This window comes from Girardinichthys multiradiatus, chromosome 5 (genome assembly GCF_021462225.1).
Source record: "Girardinichthys multiradiatus isolate DD_20200921_A chromosome 5, DD_fGirMul_XY1, whole genome shotgun sequence".
NCBI classification, from domain to species: Eukaryota; Metazoa; Chordata; class Actinopteri; order Cyprinodontiformes; family Goodeidae; genus Girardinichthys; species Girardinichthys multiradiatus.
In genome coordinates, this window is record NC_061798.1 from 234,817 (window position 1) to 256,044 (window position 21,228).

The window sequence follows — 21,228 nt, forward strand, 5'->3', positions numbered from 1 at the left end:
TTACAGGGACATTACAAAATTCATTACAAAATGTCATTACAAATAATAAAGTCTATCTAACATTTCCCTCCTGTTTAAGATACTTTTTTTAAAGATATTTTTTCAGAAAGTACGCAGGCAGGACATGGGGGTGGAAAGAGAGGGGGAAGACGTGCGGCAATGTCACCAGGGCCGGGACTCCGCGTTGAGGACTATGGCCTCCTTACATGGCTTTGCATGCTTAACCCCCTGTGAAGAGTAATATTAACCATTTTCAACACAGCAATTACAGGTAAACTGAAAAGCAAGCGTGCCAATCTGCTGTGCATCTTCATCTTGGAAGGCCTGATGTTGAAAGCTGATCCAGCATGATCAGCTGGATCAGGATCTTAATTTTAAAACACACCTTGCAATACCCAAGGGATTATTATGCCCTGTGTTCTTCACCCACCTCCAGTGATTAGTTTACAGTTTGGTTTGTGGATGGGCTTTCCTTCATGGGGTAATCTCCTTTCCTTCAATCCTGTAATTGTTGGAGCAGGCCTAGTGCTCTAGCCCATTGGCTTGGGCTAACGCTGGTGGATCAGGAACCTGTCTGCAATTAGTTGCTGATGTCTGAGTCACCAGCAGCTCCTTGGAACAGCCCCGGTTTACATTTTGGACTTTCGATTTTTTGATGTCCAATATACTTGCTGCAGTTGGTGCAGATGACTGCATCCTGCTAATGGCAGACAACTCGCACCTGGAGAGATGCCTGATATAAGGTGTATGATGTTTGAGTAGGGCCTGATTACAGGTAATTATTTTCCATAGTTTCAGGATACCACATTATGTGGTTTTAAAGAAACAAATTCTGGCATAACTATTTACTTCAGCCAGAGTTAGTTTAAAATGTTCCCAGTTCTACTCTGGAGTGGCCCACGGGGAGAGGCGGCGGGCTGGTGTGGGTTTGCTTGTTGCCCCCAGCTCAGCCGTCTCGTGTTGGGGTTTACCCCAGTGGATGAGAGGGTCGTATCCCTGCGCCTTCGGGTTGGGGAGAGGTCTCTGACTATCATTTCAGCCTACGGGCCGAGTGGTAGTGCAGAGTACCCGGCCTTCTTGGCGTCCCTGTTGGGGGTGCTGGATAGTGCCCCTCCCGGGGACTCCATAATTCTGCTGGGGGACTTCAACGCCCACGTGGGGAACGACGGTGACACTTGGAGAGGCGTGATCGGGAGGAATGGCCTCCCCGATCTGAATCCGAGTGGTGTTTTGTTATTGGACTTCTGTGCTAGTCACGGATTGTCCATAATGAACACCATGTTCAAACATCAGTGCACTTGGCACCCGGACACCCTAGGCAGGAGGTCGATGATCGACTTTGTTGTCGTATCATCAGACCTTCGGCCGCATGTTTTGGACACTCGGGTGAAGAGAGGGGCTGAGCTGTCCATTGATCACCACCTGGTGGTGAGTTGGATCCGCTGGAGGAGGAGAAAGCCGGACAGACTTGGCAGGCCCAAGCGCATAGTGAGGGTCTGCTGGGAACGGCTGGCGGAGCCCTCGGCCAGGGATGTATTCAACTCCCACCTCCGGGAGAGCTTCGACCAGATCCCGGGGGATGTTGGAGACATAGAGTCCGAGTGGACCATGTTCTCCGCATCTATTGTCGATGCTGCTGCCCGTAGCTGCGGCCGTAAGGTCTGCGGTGCCTGTCGCGGCAGCAATCCCAGAACCCGGTGGTGGACACCGGCAGTAAGGGATGCCAAGGATGTCAGGGATGCCAGGGATGTCAAGCTGAAGAAGGAGTCCTATCGGCTGTGGTTGGGTTGTGGGACTCCTGAGGCGGCTGACGGGTACCGTGAGGCCAAGCGTGCTGCGGCCCGGGCTGTGGCAGAGGCAAAAACTCGGGCCTGGGAGGAGTTCGGTGAGGCCATGGAAAAGGACTACCGGTTGGCCTCGAAGCGATTCTGGCAAACCGTCCAGCGCCTCAGGAGGGGGAAGCAGTGCTTTGCCAACACTGTTTATAGTGGGGGCGGGAGACTGCTGACCTCGACTGAGGACATTATCGGCCGGTGGAAGGAGTACTTCGAGGATCTCCTCAATCCTGCCATCACGCATTCCGTGGTGGAAACAGAGGCTGGGGACTCGGGGTTGGACTCTTTCATCACCCAGGCTGAAGTCACCGTGGTGGTTAAAAAGCTCCGTGGTGGCAAGGCTTCGGGGGTGGATGAGATCCACCCTGAGTACCTCAAGTCTCTGGATGTTGTAGGGCTGTCATGGTTGACACGCCTCTTCAACATTGCGTGGCAGTCAGGGACAGTGCCTCTGGACTGGCAGACTGGGGTGGTGGTCCCCCTTCATAAGAAGGGTGACCGGAGAGTGTGTTCCAACTACAGGGGGATCACACTCCTCAGCCTTCCTGGTAAGGCCTGCCTATTGGAGAGGAGAGTCCGACCGATAGTCGAACCTCGGCTTCAGGAGGAGCAGTGTGGTTTTCGTCCCGGCCGTGGAACACTGGACCAGCTCTATACCCTGTACAGGGTGCTCGAGGGTTCATGGGAGTTTGCCCAACCGGTTCACATGTGTTTTGTGGACCTGGAGAAGGCATACGACTGTGTCCCTCGTGAAGTCCTGTGGTTGTGCTCCAGGAGTATGGAATCGGGGGCCCTTTATTAGGGGCCATCCGGTCCCAGTACGAGCGGAGCAGGAGTTTGGTCCGCATTGCCGGCACTAAGTCGGACCTGTTCCCGGTGCATGTTGGACTCCGGCAGGGCTGCCCTTTGTCACCGGTCCTGTTCATAACTTTTATGGACAGGATTTCTAGACGCAGCCAAGGGCCGGAGGGGGTCTGGTTTGGGGACCAGTGGATGTTGTCTCTTCTTTTTGCGGATGACGTGGTCCTGCTGGCCCCCTCTAGCCAAGACCTACAGCATGCACTGTGGCGGTTCGCAGCCGAGTGTGTAGCGGCTGGGATGAGGATCAGCTCCTCCAAGTCCGAGGCCATGGTACTCGACTGGAAAAGGGTGGCTTGTCCTCTTCAGGTTGGAGGGGAGTTCCTGCCTCAAGTGGAGGAGTTTAAGTATCTCGGGGTCTTGTTCACAAGTGAGGGAAGAATGGAGCGGGAGATCAACAGACAGATCGGTGCGGCTGCCACAGTAATGGGGGCGCTGTGCCGGTCCTTTGTGGTGAAGAGAGAGCTGAGCCGAAAAGCAAAGCTCTCAATTTACCGGTCGGTCTACGTTCCTACCCTCACCTATGGCCATGAACTTTGGGTCATGACCGAAAGAACAAGATCCCGGATACAAGCGGCTGAAATGAGCTTCCTCCGTAGGGTGGCCGGGCACTCCCTTAGAGATAGGGTGAGGATCTCGGCAATCCGGGAGGGGCTCGGAGTAGAGCCGCTGCTCCTCCACATCGAGAGGAGCCAGTTGAGGTGGCTCGGGCATCTATACCGGATGCCTCCTGGACGCCTTCCTCGGGAGGTGTTCCAGGCACGTCCTACCGGGAGGAGGCCCAGGGGACGGCCCAGGACACGCTGGCCTGGGAACGCCTTGGGCTCCCCCTGGAGGAACTGAAGGAGGTGTCTGGAGAGAGGGACGTCTGGGCGTTTCTGCTGAGTCTGCTGCCCCCGCGACCCGGTCCCGGATAAGCGGAAGATGACGAGTACGAGTACGGGTAGCTTCTATTCATGTGGGCAATATTCAATTCAATTCAATTGAAAGATACTTTATTGATCCCCGAGGGGAAATTAGAATATGGCATTTTCCTTTGCATATCATGTGAAGTGATGCGTATAGTTTTAACCTAGTTAAACCAGATAGGAGTGATGCATTTAAAATATTAATAACTTTTCTTAACTTTAGGTTTTGGCCATTTAAAGCATTAGAATTATTTATCAGGAATAATTTAATGTTGAACATTTTCTGTTCGACATTAATTTATTCCTGATAAATAATTCTAATCCTTTAACTTTTTCTAATGCTTAAATTAATGTATTATCGTGTATTTCAAATGAATGTTTTCATTCAGTCAAATTTGGCTGTGAATGTCCAGCCAGAAAACAGGTTGTAAATAACTGCAATTATCTCAGTTTTATTAACAATAAAACATACATTTTGTTGTTATGTATTTATAAATGAGTCACACATCATTTTGATTTGTCTTGTTTACAGATATGTAGATCTAAATTAATGGAAATGTGTCATGCAATTTTAATGCATAAACTCAAATTTAAATTGAAATAAAATAAAAACAAAAATTTGAACTAAATATTATATTCCTCTATGTATATAATCCTAACCCAGGTCCTTCATTCAAAATATATTCCTTATTTTTGGAATATTTTAAACTCCCTTTTAATGGCATTAGGGAATGCGTTCAGTCTAATGAATCCACAATAATTTTTCAAGCAAAATAAATTGTTTTGGAGAAGTTAAAACTATTTAATTAACTTTTAATTTGTACTCAGTTTAGCACAGTAATGTGACATGCTGTAGACCCATGCAGTGTAATGCTGTACAATTACAAAGTATAAAGGATCTTAACATTGCAAACTATCATTTTGCTAAAAGCAGGTGTTTATATTCAACAAAGAACTATCCTACACTTTGTGAATGTTACAGTAAGAAGCCCATAATACCTGAATAACATTATAAGTTCAGTCATTGTTCCCCTGCATTAACAACACAGGCCCAATTTCATCTTCATGGATGACAATGCTCTGGCTCACTGAGGTTGCATCATTAGGGAAGGACTGCCAATTCAGTCATCCTGCTGGAGGCTGGGGTACCTAAAATGGAGTGGCCTGCACTTTCTCCAGAGCTGAATCCCATAGAAAACATATTGATGTCAGGCCACGGAGCTGAGTGCAGGTATTGTGTGCTGTGTGAGTGTTATTCTCCCTTCCTCCACAAGGGTGCGACAGGCAGTTACTGGGGCAGCCCCACAGCTCACAGCTGTGCTGCATTTGGAGCAATCAGCGTGAGGGTACTTAAGCGGCTGGGACTCTGAAGGAGGCGTTGCTGTATGGTAATCAGACTGAACCAGCCCTGCTCTGAACCTGCCGTTATTTTTCCCTGCCTGCATCTAACCCAGCTCTGTACTCCCTCAAGGTTGCTGTCAGCAGTCCTGCTCTGGATAACCTCCGTGGTTCTGGTTGTTCAAGGTGAGTACTTCATTGGATTCACTCCCGTTCAAGGACTGCTCTGGATCCTTCAATTTAAATTCAAGAATTGCTCCCCGCTTCACTCTGCCTGTCCACCCTCCAACATCACACACCTTCTGGAGGAATCCGCTCACATGGCGCGCTTGCCAGCCAACCTCAGCCTCTGTGGTTTGCTCATCTATCCCTGGAATCACCACCTTCACCCACATGTAAGCCTTAAACTACTCTTCCTCATATCCGAGTTCATCTGCCAGATAGTAATCGCTCTCTCTCCCCTAGTGAGCTGTTTCCGGAAGCCAACCGGCTACAGAGTCCTGACGCTGCCCAGAAAACATCCTTTCAACAAACCTGCCTGCACTAAAAATCTCAGAGGAAAATGTAAATAGGCTTTTTCAGGGCATTAAAAGAAAGAAAGTTGGAGGACCTGATAACGTCTCCCCCATCATGCCTGAAAGCCTGTGCAAATCAACTCGCTCCGATCTTCACCCGGATCTTCAACAAATCACTGGAGACGTGTGAGGTCCCCTCCTGCCTCAAACGATCCACCCTCATCCCGGGTTCCCAAGAAACCCACCATCGTAGGATTAAATGACTACAGGCCTGTAGCCCTGACGTCTGTGGTCATGAAATCCTGCAATTTGCTTACCGAGCAAACAGGTCGGCAGATGATGCTGTTAACTTAGGTCTACATTTCATCCTGCAACACCTCGAGCGTCCAGGGACGTACGCCAGGATCCTGTTTGTAGACTTCAGCTCGGCCTTCAACACCATCAAACCAGACATCCTCCACCAGAAGCTCACCCAGCTCAACGTCCCAGCCTCCACCTGTCAGTGGATCAACAGCTTCCTGACGGACCGACAGCAGCAGGTGAGACTGGGGAGCATCTTCTCCCGATCCAGATCAATAAGTACTGGTGCCCCCCAGGGGTGTGTTCTATCCCCACTCCTCTTCTCTCTGTACACAAATGACTGCACCTCATCAGACTCGTCTGTGAAACTCCTGAAGTTTGCAGACGACACCACTGTCATTGGACTGATCCAGGACGGTGATGAGTCTGCATACAGACAGCAGGTGGATCGGCTGGTACACTGGTGCAGTCAGAACAACCTCGAACTCAACCCACTCAAGACTGTGGAAATGGTGGTGGACTTTCGGAGAACACCACCCCCATACACCCCCCTCACCATCCTCAACAACACTGTATCGGCCGTGGACCACTTCGGGTTCTTAGCAACCACCATCTCTGAGGACCTGAGATGGTCTTCACACATACAGGTCCTTCTCAAAATATTAGCATATTGTGATAAAGTTCATTATTTTCCATAATGTCATGATGAAAATTTAACATTCATATATTTTAGATTCATTGCACACTAACTGAAATATTTCAGGTCTTTTATTGTCTTAATACGGATGATTTTGGCATACAGTTAATGAAAACCCAAAATTCCTATCTCACAAAATTAGCATATCATTAAAAGGGTCTCTAAACGAGCTATGAACCTAATCATCTGAATCAACGAGTTAACTCTAAACACCTGCAAAGGATTCCTGAGGCCTTTAAAACTCCCAGCCTGGTTCATCACTCAAAACCCCAATCATGGGTAAGACTGCCGACCTGACTGCTGTCCAGAAGGCCACTATTGACACCCTCAAGCAAGAGGGTAAGACACAGAAAGACATTTCTGAACGAATAGGCTGTTCCCGGAGTGCTGTATCAAGGCACCTCAGTGGGAAGTCTGTGGGAAGGAAAAAGTGTGGCAGAAAACGCTGCACAACGAGAAGAGGTGAACGGACCCTGAGGAAGATTGTGGAGAAGGGCCGATTCCAGACCTTGGGGGACCTGCGGAAGCAGTGGACTGAGTCTGGAGTAGAAACATCCAGAGCCACCGTGCACAGGCGTGTGCAGGAAATGGGCTACAGGTGCCGCATTCCCCAGGTCAAGCCACTTTTGAACCAGAAACAGCGGCAGAAGCGCCTGACCTGGGCTACAGAGAAGCAGCACTGGACTGTTGCTCAGTGGTCCAAAGTACTTTTTTCGGATGAAAGCAAATTCTGCATGTCATTCGGAAATCAAGGTGCCAGAGTCTGGAGGAAGACTGGGGAGAAGGAAATGCCAAAATGCCAGAAGTCCAGTGTCAAGTACCCACAGTCAGTGATGGTCTGGGGCGCCGTGTCAGCTGCTGGTGTTGGTCCACTGTGTTTTATCAAGGGCAGGGTCAATGCAGCTAGCTATCAGGAGATTTTGGAGCACTTCATGCTTCCATCTGCTGAAAAGCTTTATGGAGATGAAGATTTCATTTTTCAGCACGACGTGGCACCTGCTCACAGTGCCAAAACCACTGGTAAATGGTTTACTGACCATGGTATCACTGTGCTCAATTGGCCTGCCAACTCTCCTGACCTGAACCCCATAGAGAATCTGTGGGATGTTGTGAAGAGAACGTTGAGAGACTCAAGACCCAACACTCTGGATGAGCTAAAGGCCGCTATCGAAGCATCCTGGGCCTCCATAAAACCTCAGCAGTGCCACAGGCTGATTGCCTCCATGCCACGCCGCATTGAAGCAGTCATTTCTGCAAAAGGATTCCCGACCAAGTATTGAGTGCATAACTGTACATGATTATTTGAAGGTTGACGTTTTTTGTATTAAAAACACTTTTCTTTTATTGGTCGGATGAAATATGCTAATTTTGTGAGATAGGAATTTTGGGTTTTCATGAGCTGTATGCCAAAATTATCCGTATTAAGACAATAAAAGACCTGAAATATTTCAGTTAGTGTGCAATGAATCTAAAATATATGAATGTTAAATTTCCATCATTACTTTATGGAAAATAATGAACTTTATCACAATATGCTAATATTTTGAGAAGGACCTGTAGACACTGTTTGAAAGAAGGCCCAGCAGAGACTGTACTTCCTGAGGCAACTCAACTCAATTCAGTTCTATTCAATTCAGTTTATTTATATAGCGCCATTTCACAACACATGTCGTCTCAAGGCTCTTCACAAAAGTCAGGTTCATACATTCCAATTAATCGTAACCATTGAACAGTTCAGTCAGATTCAGTTATTTATTAAAATTGGATAAAAAGTTTTTCTATCTAAGGAAACCCAGCCGATTGCATCCAGTCAGTGACTTGCAGCATTCACTCCTCCTGGATGAGCATGTAGAGACAGTGGAGAGGAAAAACTCCCTTTTAACAGGAAGAAACCTCCAGCAGAACCAGAACCAGGCTCAGTGTGAGCGGCCATCTGCCACGACTGACTGGGGGTTTGAGAGAACAGAGCAGAGACACAAAGAGAACAAAGAAGCACTGATCCAGGAGTACTTTCTATGGGAAGGAAAAGTAAATGTTAATGGATGTAACTTCTTTAGTGGTTTCATCTAGAAAGAAAGAGCAGATAAACTCTGAGCCAGTTTTCAAGGATAGAGTCTGAAAGAGAGCACATAGTTTGTTACAGTTAAGCTCAGTCAATAGCCATGTCTAGGAGAGAGAAAGGGTTAAACACTGAAAGACAGGGCTATGTGGATCATCGGTAGAGTGTGAGCATTAAGTTGTTGCCAGCAGAAGCTCGGACGATGCTCTGAAGTACAACCTTCCACAGGACCTGCTGGTCATCTTCCACACTGCCATCATTCAGTCTGTCCTGTCTTCATCCATCTCAGTGTGGTTTGGATCATCCACAAAACAGGACAGGTCCAGACTGCAACGAATAATCAGGTCTGCAGAGAGAATAATCAGAGCTGACCTTCCCTCCATCCAGGACTTATACAGGTCTAGGGTCAGAAAAAGAGCTGCTAAAAACTCTGCAGACCCCACATACCCTGCACATAAACTGTTTAGAGCTTTACCTTCAGGTGGCGCTACAGAGCACTGTTCGCTAAAACCAGCCGCCACAGAGACAGTTTTTTCCCCGAGGCTGTTTCTCTGTTGAACATTAAATAGAGTATAAAACAACAGCATACAGATGTTGCAAATGCACCTTTTTATTATATATGTGTATATTGTACATTGTAAATATGTATACTCTTTAATGCAAAAAACAAAAACCAGAGAGCAAAGTGTACCAAAGTCAAATTCCTTGTTTGTATGTACGAACTTGGCAATAAAGCTGATTCTGAGATATATATATATATATATATATATATATATATATATATATATATATCTGGAGCATGAACCTTTTAGGTTTTCCCTAAATTTCACCCGAAATCCAAATATTAATATATATAAGGTCTAATTTGTTGATGGACCCATTTTGCCAGCAATAGCAAGTTGAACTATTTTCCACAGTTCTTTTTTCCACAATTCCAAGGTTAAGGAGTATGTTCATACTTGAATGACAAAACCAGATTTTCAGCCTTTGCTCTAATTCATCCCAAAAGTGTTTAAGAAGGTTGAGGTCAGGACTCTGTACAGACCTGTCAAGTTTCTCCACACCAAACTTTATACACCAGAATTTGTTGATTTGATTGTGTGACCCAATACTTTTGGCAATATAGTGTAGGATACATAGATATTGCATGGTCTCCCCTTGCTTGTGTGAGTTCTTTTTAGGTACTCTGGCTTCCTCCCACAGTCCCAAAGCATAACTGTTACACTAATTGGTCATGCTAATACTGCCCTTTATTTGTTCTGTGTGTTTCTGTGTTGCCCTGTGATGGATTGGCAACCTGTCCAGGGTGTCCTCTGTTTCTCGCCCAATGCTGGATATAGGAACCAGCCCCTCCCACTCACAACCTATGTAGGGTTGCAGGGTCAAGTGGGTTTAAACAATAGATAGATGGATTATGTTTCTTGCACGTGGTTACCAGGCTTAGTATTTTTCATCTCTTCTATGTCCAGCTGGTACAACCCGAGAGCATTTGGGACTAGCCATGGCTCTGAAAGTCCCCATTTTTATTGTAGTCAGTAAAGTGGATCTGTGCTCCCATGGCACAGTGGAGCGAACTGTCCGCCAGCTGGAGCGAGTCTTCAAGCAACCAGGCTGCAACAAGGTTCCCATGGTAGTGCTGAACCCCGATGATGCTGTGACTGCAGCGCAGCAGTTCGCTCAATCTGCATGGTGGGTACTCACTTGTAATGATGCAGTTAAACACTCACTTAACTACCAAACTAAATGAAACAGCAGTTGTCAGTACAGAAAAATAATATTTTTCTACACTCTGACATCAGTGTTTGAATCTCACTTAAATATATGTTTATTCTCTATGGTCACTTGAAACCTTCAAACTAAAAGTTTTACGGCTACTCTTGTATGTATTTGTGTGTGTGTGTGCAGCATCACACCTATCTTCACCTTGTCCAGTGTGTCTGGAGAAAGTCTAGACCTTCTGAAGGTTTTCCTGAACATCCTTCCTCCACTTAGCAACAGCAAGGAGCAAGAAGATCTGATGCAACAGCTTACTGAATTCCAGGTCTATGGGCATAAACACACAACATGGATACGACATTACATTTTACATTCCCCTTTTCCATGGGTTCTACTTTGGCTGGCTCCATTCCACTCAGCATATTTTTCAACCGTTTCTATTACTGGCTTTTCCGGCTCGGTACTAGCTTTCTGCTCATCAGTCCTGAGCAGAGCCGAAATGTGAAGTGAACAGACTACTGTTCACAGATTGGCCTTGAGCATGGTCAGCTGTATGTCAACGGCACAAGAAAGTGTTTGCTGGGAGGGCTAGGAGAGAATGACGAGCAACGAATTTTACCACACATCACAGTGCCAGGAAATGCTCATAAAACCTGGGAGTGACAAAAGGGTGGTCTGAACTCCGCAACCTCAATATTTTGAGAGGGCATGATGTACGACTGTGAGTGTTTATTTTACTTTGCAAAGAACATAACACTGACGACTAGATGTAGGGCTTTAGTGGAAACACAACAGCTTTTCTAACGAGTAGAGCAGGGTAGAGTGGAGCGGAGCCATGCAGTGCTGGAATGTTGAATGGAAAAGAGGCAACAGTGTGGACTATAACCTGATTGAGATCCTGTGGCATTACCTTAAAAGAGACTGTTCATGCTTAAAACCCTCCAAAGTGGCCAGTTAAAACTATTGTGGGCTAAATTAATCCAAAGAAATCATCATGTTAAAAATGTTTTTTGTATGCTGCAGATGTCCCATCATGCCTCTGTGTTTGTAGGTGGATGAGATCTACTCAGTTCCTGACGTTGGGACTGTTGTAGGAGGCACTCTGTACAGGTTAGATGACATGGTCTTCACAGAAAAAGTTGGCCATTTTACTGCTGTTGTGATACATGATGAATGAATTAGCTGACCTTATACTTTTCTAATGTTTAGATTCAGTTTAAATTACACTTTTACTCAGTCCTTTTTTAACCTCTTACTTTAAATGCTTGAAAATAAAATCTGCACACTTTACCTTTTTTTTGCCAGTGGAGTGTGCAGGGAGGGTGAGCGACTAGTTGTGGGTCCCACAGAAGATGGCCGTTTCTTGCGTCTGAAAGTGGACAGCATCCAGAGGAACCGCTCAGCTTGCAGGGTGTTAAAGGCCGGACAGGCAGCCACTCTGGCTCTAGGAAACTTTGACCGTTCTCTTTTGCGCAAGGTCAGAGATCACTTAAAGTTGAGTTATTATTTACAATGGGATTTGTGGCTAATGGAGCTCATCTGCTAATGTACACTGAAGCAGTAGTTGTTGTTACTTTTGATTATCAGAAGCATTTCTGATCTGATTTAATTTGTTCTGAGATTCAGGTGATAGAGGACTAGTATTTTCCTGAAAAATCACCTTACATGGTTTCAATAAAACCAATATACTTTGGGAAACTAAAGGGACTAAGGAAGTAGTATCCCCTCTTTTTTTGTTCCAATACAGTTACTGATACGTGTATAGGGTCCCCAGTCCTCAATGCAGCTGTCCAAGATTCAATTACGGACCTGAGGACCTTTGCTGCATGTCTTGCCGCCTTCTCTGTCTCATTTTTTGTATTAAAACTATGAAATAAGGTCACTAGTGCTTAACAATCTGCTAACAAAAGAGCCTATTGGGTTTAGAAGCCTTTTTTCCTTGAATTATTGATAGGACTTTAATGAACACCAAATAAACTTTTCTCTATATTGGACTGGTTTGCAAATCACAGGGAACCAGCACAAGACAGGGCAAGTTCATTTGTATAGCACATTTCAGCAACAAGACAAGTACTTTACAAAATGAAAAATTTACACTGCAGTGACAAAAACTGTAACAAAAGTACATTGCAAAACTTTCCAGAACTTCACAATGATAATATCTTTACTTGTGGCCAGTGGCGGTTCTAGGCTAAATTTACCAGGGGAGCCAGGGTGGGGCTGCTGTTTTTTAATGGGGGACACATGAAAAAAAGAAAGAAACAGAAAAAACTGCAATATCGTACTCGTACTCACCGTCTTTGGCTTCATCCGGGACCGGGTTGCGGGGCAGCAGACTCAGTAGAGACACCCAGACGTCCCTCTCCCCAGACAGCTCCTCCCGGGGGAGCCCAAGGCATTCCCAGGCCAGCCGAGAGACATAGTCCCTCCAGCGTATCCTGGGCCTTCCCCTGGGCTTCCTCCCAGTGGTACGCGCCTGGAATGGAACACCTCCGGAGGAAGGCGTCCAGGAGACATCCGGTATAGATGCCCAAGCCACCTCAACTGGCTCCTTTCGGATAGCCGAGCTCCTCACCCTATCTCTAAGGGAGTGCCCGGCCACCCTACGGAGGAAGCTCATTTTAGCCACTTGTATCCTGGACCTCGTTCTTTCGGTTATGACCCCAAGTTTAAGGCCATAGGTGAGGGTAGGAACCTAGACCGACCGGTAAATCGAGAGCTTCGCTTTTCGGCTCAGCTCTCTTTTCTCCACAATGGACCGGCACAGCGTCTCCATTATTCCGGCAGCCGCACCGATCGGTCTGTCAATCTCCCGCTCTATTCTCCCCTCACTCGTGAACAAGACCCCGAGATACTTGAACTCCTCCACTTGAGGCTGGAACTCCCCTCCAACTTGAAGAGGACAAGCCACCTTTTTCCGGTTGAGAACCATGGCCTCTGACTTGGAGGAGCTGATCTTCATCCCAGCTGCTTCACACTCAGCTGCGAACTGCGTCAGCGCATGCTGTAGGTCTTGGCTAGAGGGGGCCAGCAGGACCACGTCATCTGCAAAAATAAGAGACAAAATCCTCTGATCCCCAAACCAGACCCCCTCCGGCCCTTGTCCATAAAAGTTATGAACAGGACTGGTGACAAAGGGCAGCCCTGCCGGAGTCCAACAAGCACCAAGAACAGGTCCGACTTAGTGCCGGCAATGCGGCCCAAAATCCTGCTCCGCTTGTACAGAGACCTGATGGCCCCTAATAAAAGGGGCCCCGACTCACTCCCAACAGGGCACCACAAGGGACGCAGCCGAATGCCTTCTGTAGGTCCACAAAACACATGTGGACTGGTTGGGCAAACTCCCATGAACCCTCAAGTACCCTGTAGAGGGTGTAGAGCTGGTCCAGTGTTCCACAGCTGAAACGAAAACCACACTGCTCCTCCTGAAGTCGAGGTTCGCCTATCAGCTGGACTCTCCTCTCCAATACCCTGGCGTAGGCCTTACCAGGGAGGCTGAGGAGTGTGATTCCCCTATAGTTGGAACACACCCTCCGGTCACCCTTCTTATGAAGGGGGACCACCACCCCAGTCTGCCAGTCCAGAGGCACTGTCCCTGACCGCCACGCAATGTTGAAGAGGCGTGTCAACCATGACAGCCCCACAACATCCAGAGACTTGAGGTACTCAGGGCGGATCTCGTTCACCTCCGCACCGTGGAGCTTTTTAACCACCTCGGTGACTTCAGCCTGGGTGATGAAAGAGTCCAACCCTGAGTCCCCAGCCTCTGCTTCCACCAGGGAATGCATGACAGCAGGATTGAGGAGATCCTCGAAGTACTCCTTCCACCGGCCGATAATGTCCACAGTCGAGGTCAACAGCTCCCCACCACTGTAAACAGTGTGGGCGAAAAACTGCTTCCCCCTCCTGAGGTGCCGGACGGTTTGCCAGAATCGCTTCGAGGCCAACCGGTAGTCCTTCTCCATGGCCTCACCAAACTCCTCCCAGGACCGAGTTTTTGCCTATGCCACAGCCTGGGCCATGGCACGCTAGGCCTCATGAGACCCGTCAGCCGCCACAGGAGTCCCACGAGCCAACCACAGCCGATAGGACTCTTTCTTCAGCTTGACAGCGTCCCTTACTGCCGGTGTCCACCACCGGGTTCGGGGATTGCCGCGGCAACAGGCACCACAGACCTTACGGCCGCAGCTACGGGCAGCAGCATCGACAATCAATGCAGAGAACATGGTCCACTCGGACTCTATGTCTCCAACATCCCCCGGAATCTGGTCAAAGCTCTCCTGGAGGTGGGAGTTGAATATATCCCTGGCTGAGGGCTCTGCCAGACGTTCCCAGCAGACCCTCACTATACGCTTGGGCCTGCCAAGTCTGTCCAGCTTTCTCCTCTTCCAGTGGATCCAACTCACCACCAGGTGGTGATCAGTGGACAGCTCAGCCTCTCTCTTCACCCGAGTGTCCAAAACATGCAGCCGAAGGTCTGACGACATGACAACAAAGTTGATCATCCACCTCCTCCCTAGGGTGTCCTGGTGCCAAGTGCACTGATGAACACCCTTATGCTTGGACAATCCGTGACTAGCACAGAAGTCCAATAACGACAATCTGCTCGGATTGAGATCGGGGAGGCCATTCCTCCCGATCATGCCTCTCCAGGTGTCACTGTCGTTTCCCACGTGGGCGTTGAAGTCCCCCAGCAAAATAATAGAGTCCCCGGGAGGGGCACTATCCAGCACCTCTGACAGGGACGCCAAGAAGGCCGGGTACTCCGCACTACCACTCGGCCCGTAGCCCGAAATGGCAGTCAGAGACCTGTCCCCAACTCGAAGGCGCAGGGATTGGACCATCTCATCCACTGGGGTAAACCCCAACACGAGACGGCTGAGCTGGGGGGCAACAAGCAAACCCACCCTCTCCCTGTGGGCCTCTCCAGTGTAGAAGAGAGTCCAGCCCCTCTCGAGGAGATGGGTTCCAGAGCCCACGGTTTGCCTGGAGGTGAGCCCGACTATTTCTAGTAGATATCTCGCGACCTCCCACACAAGCTCAGGCTCCTTCCCCCACAGCAAGGTGACATTCCATGTCCCTACCGTCAGCCTAAGCATCCAGAGATTGGGCCGCCAATGTCTCCACCTTCATCCGCTGCCCAATCCTCTTTGCACCGGTCCCTCATGGCTCCCCCTGCAGGTGGTGGGCCCACTGGGGGATGGCCTCGTGTCTCTCGTTCAGGCTTGGCCCGGCCGGGTCCCGCGAGGAGCAACCCAGCCACCAGGCGCACACTGAGGAGTCCCGACCCCAAGCCTGGCTCCAGGGTGGGACCCTGGCTCCGCCGTACCAGGTGACGTCACGTGCCTTGATTTTGTGGTCCTCATGAAGTTGTCTTGAACCGCTCTTTGTCTGAACCGTCACCCAGAGCCTGTTTGCAATGGGAGACCCTACCAGGGGTATTTAAGCCCCAGACAACATAGCCTCGAGGATCATTCGAGCACTCAAAACCCTCCACCACATTAAGGTGGTGGTTCAAGGAGGGGTGAAGGTGTCTTGAGCCGCTCTTTGTCTGACTCGTCACCTAGAGCCTAAAAATAGAAAAAAGAAAAATGCAATATTTCATCATTTATTATATTAAATATATAACTTGTGGCTCTGGAGATGCAGGTTGAAGACCACTGATCTAGCAGATGAAAACTGTAATCCTATCTCAATACGGCTGACGGTAAAAGCACCTTAATTTTAAATTAATTGTTAAAGTAAAACTGTAAAGGTAAGAAAAAACAATTAGTTGCAGTTTCTGTGACAGCGCATATCATCATAAGAAACTGATTTAGTATGATGTCTTCAGTACAGGGGCCAAGACCAGTTCTACAGGGGCACTGGTACCTTTCTAGAACCGCCCATATTTGTGGCTGCAGTAGGGCTGCTGGTTTCTCAGCTGATGTTCAGAGCCAGAATCAGTGGTGGAGCCATTTTCTGTGGACAATGAATAATCATTTTTTTTAAGCTGGCCTATCCCTTAAAATGTGATTAGCAGCAGTTGTTTGTTCATTTCAGGGCATGGTGATGGTCAGCCCCAAGATGAACCCAACCATCTGCTGTCAGTTTGAAGCTGCCATTGTTCTGCTCTTTCACGCAAAGACTTTCCGGCGGGGTTCACAGGTCACTGTCCATGTTGGTAATGTCAGGCAGACAGCAACAGTGGAGCGCCTTCATGGAAAGGTTGGTGAGTTTTGTTTATTTATCTTGCACATAAAAACAGACTATAAAGCCTTCACTGCTGATTTCAGGACGAGCTTCGAACAGGAGAGAGGGCCGTTGTTCGCTTTCACTTCATCAAGCACCCTGAGTATTTGCGACTGACTGCCAAGCTGCTCTTCAGGGAAGGAGTCACCAAGGGCATTGGTCATGTTACACGTCTGCTACCACACAACCAGTATCTGAACCATGACCAGAATCTGCAGGATTATTAGCGACTATTCACACTCTCTTCTTCATTTGACCAACAAAAACTAGCTTTATGATCCTGCCCAGTGTATGCATATTGATCCACCCTTTAATCCTTTACATAATTCACAAAAAAATAAAATGTGGTGTTTTCACCAAGGTAGCAAGAACATCAAACTCAAGTTAAGAATTTCTGGGAAGTCCTCATAGATCTATCTTACTGCAGCAAACATCAGTGTAGTAAACACACCCACTTTAAATTTCTGAGCAATTACACAAGTAATATATTCTGCCCAAGCTGGAAAGACTACCAGAACCCAGGCTAGCGTTGTAAAAACGTATCAATTTTTTTTCTTGCAGACCTGGGAGAGAACAAATTTCTGTGTTCTAATGTAATATTTTCAGGCTTTATGTTTTGTTTTCATTCACACCTTTGGGTCCTAATGAGTAAATCATCATCATTGCCAGCAGGCATATGTGCTTTATGTTGAATATGCATGACTGTAGTGGACTTCATTCTGAATAGTTCCTCTAATGTCATGTCAGAGACTAATTTAACAATGTTTTTTATTCCATCTTGCTGCTATTAGAAGAATTATCTGGGGGACCAAGCTTTACATTCCTTTAAAGAAATAGAGTGCTCACTTATCTTGATAAGGATTCAGATAAGAAACTGTATGCTGCACTTTTCAGACTGTTTTATTGAAAGATGTGAGAAGGTATCAGAGGTGTAAACTTGAGTCGTGACTTGGAATCGAGTCAGACTAGTCACAAATTTAATTACTTAAATGACTTGACTTGTTAAAATCACAAAGATTATGACTTGACTGGGACTTTCACACCAATGACAAGCTCCTTGACATAAAAATACTTGATATCTTACAGCAAACATAAAGTGTTTTACTATATACCGTGCCTGGAGCGCAAACCAGGCCCCTGCACCATTCGACTATGGAATTAGAATACTTTTTCATTTCATTGTGTACACGTACAGTACAGCAGAATTTGTTTAAACAGCTCTTTTATTTTTTATCCTCCTCCTGCTGCAACATGCACCATGATTAGCATGTGTTGCTTATTTGTTTTTCCTCTGCATCCTATGATGACAGCAAATAATCTGAGGGTGGTGGAGATGCACTACCATCCAGTGCTATGAGGAGAGGTGCACGCAAAGTTGGAAAAAGGAAAAATAAAAAGCTATTTGTAACATTCAGTGTTGTGCATGATGCGTCCAAGAGTAAGGATGTTTATTCTATTCTATTCTATTCTATTCTGTATTAAATTCACTTAATCAATACAAATGTCATTGATATAGCAAATAATTGCAGTTTTGTAGTGTTAGGATCATATGTGTTGCAGCCCACATAATCAGCAATGTGGAAGCCAAGTGGCCTGGGTCTGTGCATTACACATATTTTGTGATTAGTATATATATATATATATATAAAATCATATTTGTTATAATAATTTCAAATTCACCAATCACTTCCCAAACTAAAGACAACAGTCGTTTCATTTTATTAAGTGTTCTTTATTGCCTGCAACTGGAAATACAGTAGTTATTGATATTTTGTTTAAACAAATAAAATCATCCACTTCTGTGGGCACCTCACCTACGTTTAACTGATGCTCCAGCTGTTGTACTTTATGTTTTCTGCAGCTGCATTTTTAGGTATTCCTTTCTGATTAGACATGTTTCTATGTTTTCTTGTATTTCTTGTAAATACACTTTGTACAACTGTTTCACAGGAACGTTATGGAGAGAAAAATATCTCAATTGCAGTTGCATGTCTACTCTTTTTCATATTAACTCATCAGCCAACCTTTAACTTCTTACTCATCATTAATTGCATATGTTGAATATAGCCAGTGAATGCTAGGTAATTTAGTTGGTTAGTTGGTTAAACATACCAATAGCTGTTTTTGTAGCAGCAACAGCAATGCTTTTTTTCTTAAATATGTGCTGATATTCTACATATGCTGTCATAAATATTTCTAATTCCGTCGGCGGGAAACGCACTTCCAGGCTTCTTATTTCCTCCCTTTGCAATGGTGAATCACGTTATCTGCATTCCATTGATGAGGCCTTCTTATTTCCTTGCGATCATGCTTAACTCAGGCAACTTCTACTCAGAGATGAGTAACCCTGTTGTTACAACCTGTTCTCATTCCAAAACCCCTGTGTATAATATTGTGGAGTAGGTCTACTCACGGTATGTGCTCTCTACTTGGAGCTTGGTAACCCTGCTTTCTGAAACAGGGCCCCGATTTAATTGGATGCACACGTCCAGAAAGTTTCACTGGTGATCAGTTGTTCCTGTAAAGCTGGTTTGGGTAGCTTCTTTCTAATGATACATTGAATCATCATTGAATAATTATTAGAAAACGTTATTTTGTATTTACTCAGGCTATGTTCATCTGATACTAAATTTAGTTTGATCTGAAATCTTTAGGTGTGATTAAAAAGCAAAAACAAAAAATCTGTAAGGGAACAAATAACAGCTAAGCAACAGAAAAATGCATAAAACAAACTATATTGTTATTACCAATTACAATTATTAGTTGATTTGTTTCAGTTCTATACTTGCTCACAACATTAGAATTTGAACTAAGGTCCATGATTTGGGTGAATAGGTGTCTGACTCTGTGTATGACCGCACAGGATTTTAGAATTTTTTTAACCCCTTTCCACAAATGGAACTAGTGTCATATTTTGATATTTTGATGATAATTACCTATAGATGTTTAGAATTTTTTATGTCCAATAAAGGTGAAGACATCAGTGAGGATTCTTGTACTGCTAGGTGTACTTGCTGTTTATCAAACCGATCCTGGTGGTTTGTAGGTCAAGTCAACTCGCCAGGTCTGCACTGCATTTAGCTCCACCCAGCCAAATAAATGTGAGAAACAATGTATTCACAAATCACATACATTTCTGTCACAGTAAATAATCAACAGGTTGAGAAAATTTAGTTAAACAAGAAGTGTAAAGCATGGCATAGACAAGCTTTACTGCAACTTAATAATCAAAACTGATATTGAAAGCTACAAGGTACAATGGTGAGGATTTCTACATCAGAAGAGACCTAATTGAAAGCTACAACTTCAAGTATAGTACAGTATAAACATGTGCATGAGTAAGCTGCAATTTGGTTGCCATTGTAGTATGATACAACATGGGCCATCATTGGTAGATTTTTACAAAACCTCCTGTTTTGCATAAGAAATATTGAAGACCATGACTTCAATAGGCATTTAAGGATAAAAACTGTTCATTCTGAACTGTTTAAACAACATAGTCAGAATCACTGTTGACAGGAAGAAGTACTGAAACTGTAACAGTTGCATTAGAGAAATACAACACATAATTCAATTAGTATTTAGAGTTGAGGATGTGTATTTAAAACAACTTTTTGTCATGTTTTGTCATACTTTTACTAATAAACATTTATAGCATGCACATGTAGTGCGGTTTGTATTTAAACAGGCATCAAACATTTCACTACCTTTTGGCACATGTTAACGCTTCCCTCATTGTCTCTCATTTTGGTGGTATGAATTTGACCATCCTGGCCATAGTCTAAGGGAAACTTAACCCTAATAACTGTACAGCATGCTAAACATGGAGGGATTTTGACAAACTTTTACAGAAATTGGCTGTTTTGGAGATGAAAATCCATGGACTAGAAGTGAATGTGGAGGTGAATATGGGGTACAGCGATGATTCAACTCTGCCTGTGATCCCAAACAGTGACAGCCAGCTCAACAACTCAGCCAGCAATCAGAACACTGAGAATAAACCTACCGGCAGACCCCCCTGGCATGTTTTAGGGGCATGCCCAAAAAATCAAGGTGGACGACTCACTGGAAGATCTCAACAATTAAATAAATCAGAATGGCCAGAATTACAGAAAAATGCCCCCGTTTCCCCTGGGAAAAGGATACTTCGACAGCGAGCTGCTGTCACAACAACTGATAGGAGTGAGACAGCTGGAAATAATGGAGTTCCCTCCAGAACAGATTTGCTCCACTACAGAACGAAAACCAGGAAAATGATCCATCTTCTGAGAACAATAAAAGGTTTGAGAACAACCTTCACTCTAAACAGTCTTCTCCTAAGCTGCCAGAGAAAAAGTACCCCACCAGACCAAGAACCCTAATAGTGGGCAACACAGCTGTGGATGGGATTAAAAACTTCTGCAACAACAAAAACACAAACGTTATGATTAGTACCAGAAACGTGGTGTCCGATATCTCAGAGAATATTCTTGCAATCACAGAAAAGCGCCCGTCTCTAGAAAACCTTATTATACACTGTGGAGCCATGGATGACGTGGCTAAGAAAAAATCAGAAGGATTGAAGGATTTCACTCGTCTTGCTGTTTGATTTATTCATTTGATTTGTTTTTCTGTGTCTGTATCTGTGTTTATTCTCTTTGTGATTGTATTATAATTGTATGTACAGCGTTTTGAGTGTCTCGTTGCTGAAAATCGCTATATAAATAAACTTACCTTACCAACAGTGTTAAATTCTGCAGGTTTAGATTGGGTATCTTCTTAGCCATTTGTG

At 45.6% G+C, this 21,228-nt stretch overlaps 1 protein-coding gene and 1 long non-coding RNA gene across 8 annotated transcripts in view; both read left to right on the top strand.

Annotated features, from left to right (window-relative positions):
• LOC124868333 (GTP-binding protein 2-like) overlaps positions 1–20,118 on the top strand; it is a 94,440-nt gene extending 74,322 nt beyond the window's left edge. For 5 of the 7 annotated variants that reach the window (XM_047365495.1, XM_047365490.1, XM_047365491.1 and 2 more), the window contains 6 exons: positions 9,980–10,199; positions 10,416–10,551; positions 11,278–11,336; positions 11,532–11,703; positions 16,269–16,433; positions 16,502–20,118. In XM_047365495.1, coding sequence (XP_047221451.1) covers positions 9,980–10,199; positions 10,416–10,551; positions 11,278–11,336; positions 11,532–11,703; positions 16,269–16,433; positions 16,502–16,684 — 935 coding nt within the window. In that variant the 3' untranslated portion in view covers positions 16,685–20,118. Of the gene's footprint in view, positions 1–9,979; positions 10,200–10,415; positions 10,552–11,277; positions 11,337–11,531; positions 11,721–16,268; positions 16,434–16,501 lie in introns of those variants that run through there. The other 2 variants (XM_047365493.1, XM_047365497.1) reach the window with 2 other exon arrangements.
• Positions 3,517–5,644, top strand: LOC124868335. Its single transcript, XR_007038304.1, has 3 exons — positions 3,517–4,989; positions 5,073–5,334; positions 5,405–5,644. It is a non-coding gene; the product is annotated as an uncharacterized LOC124868335 (long non-coding RNA).
• Positions 20,119–21,228: the final 1,110 nt, after the last annotated feature.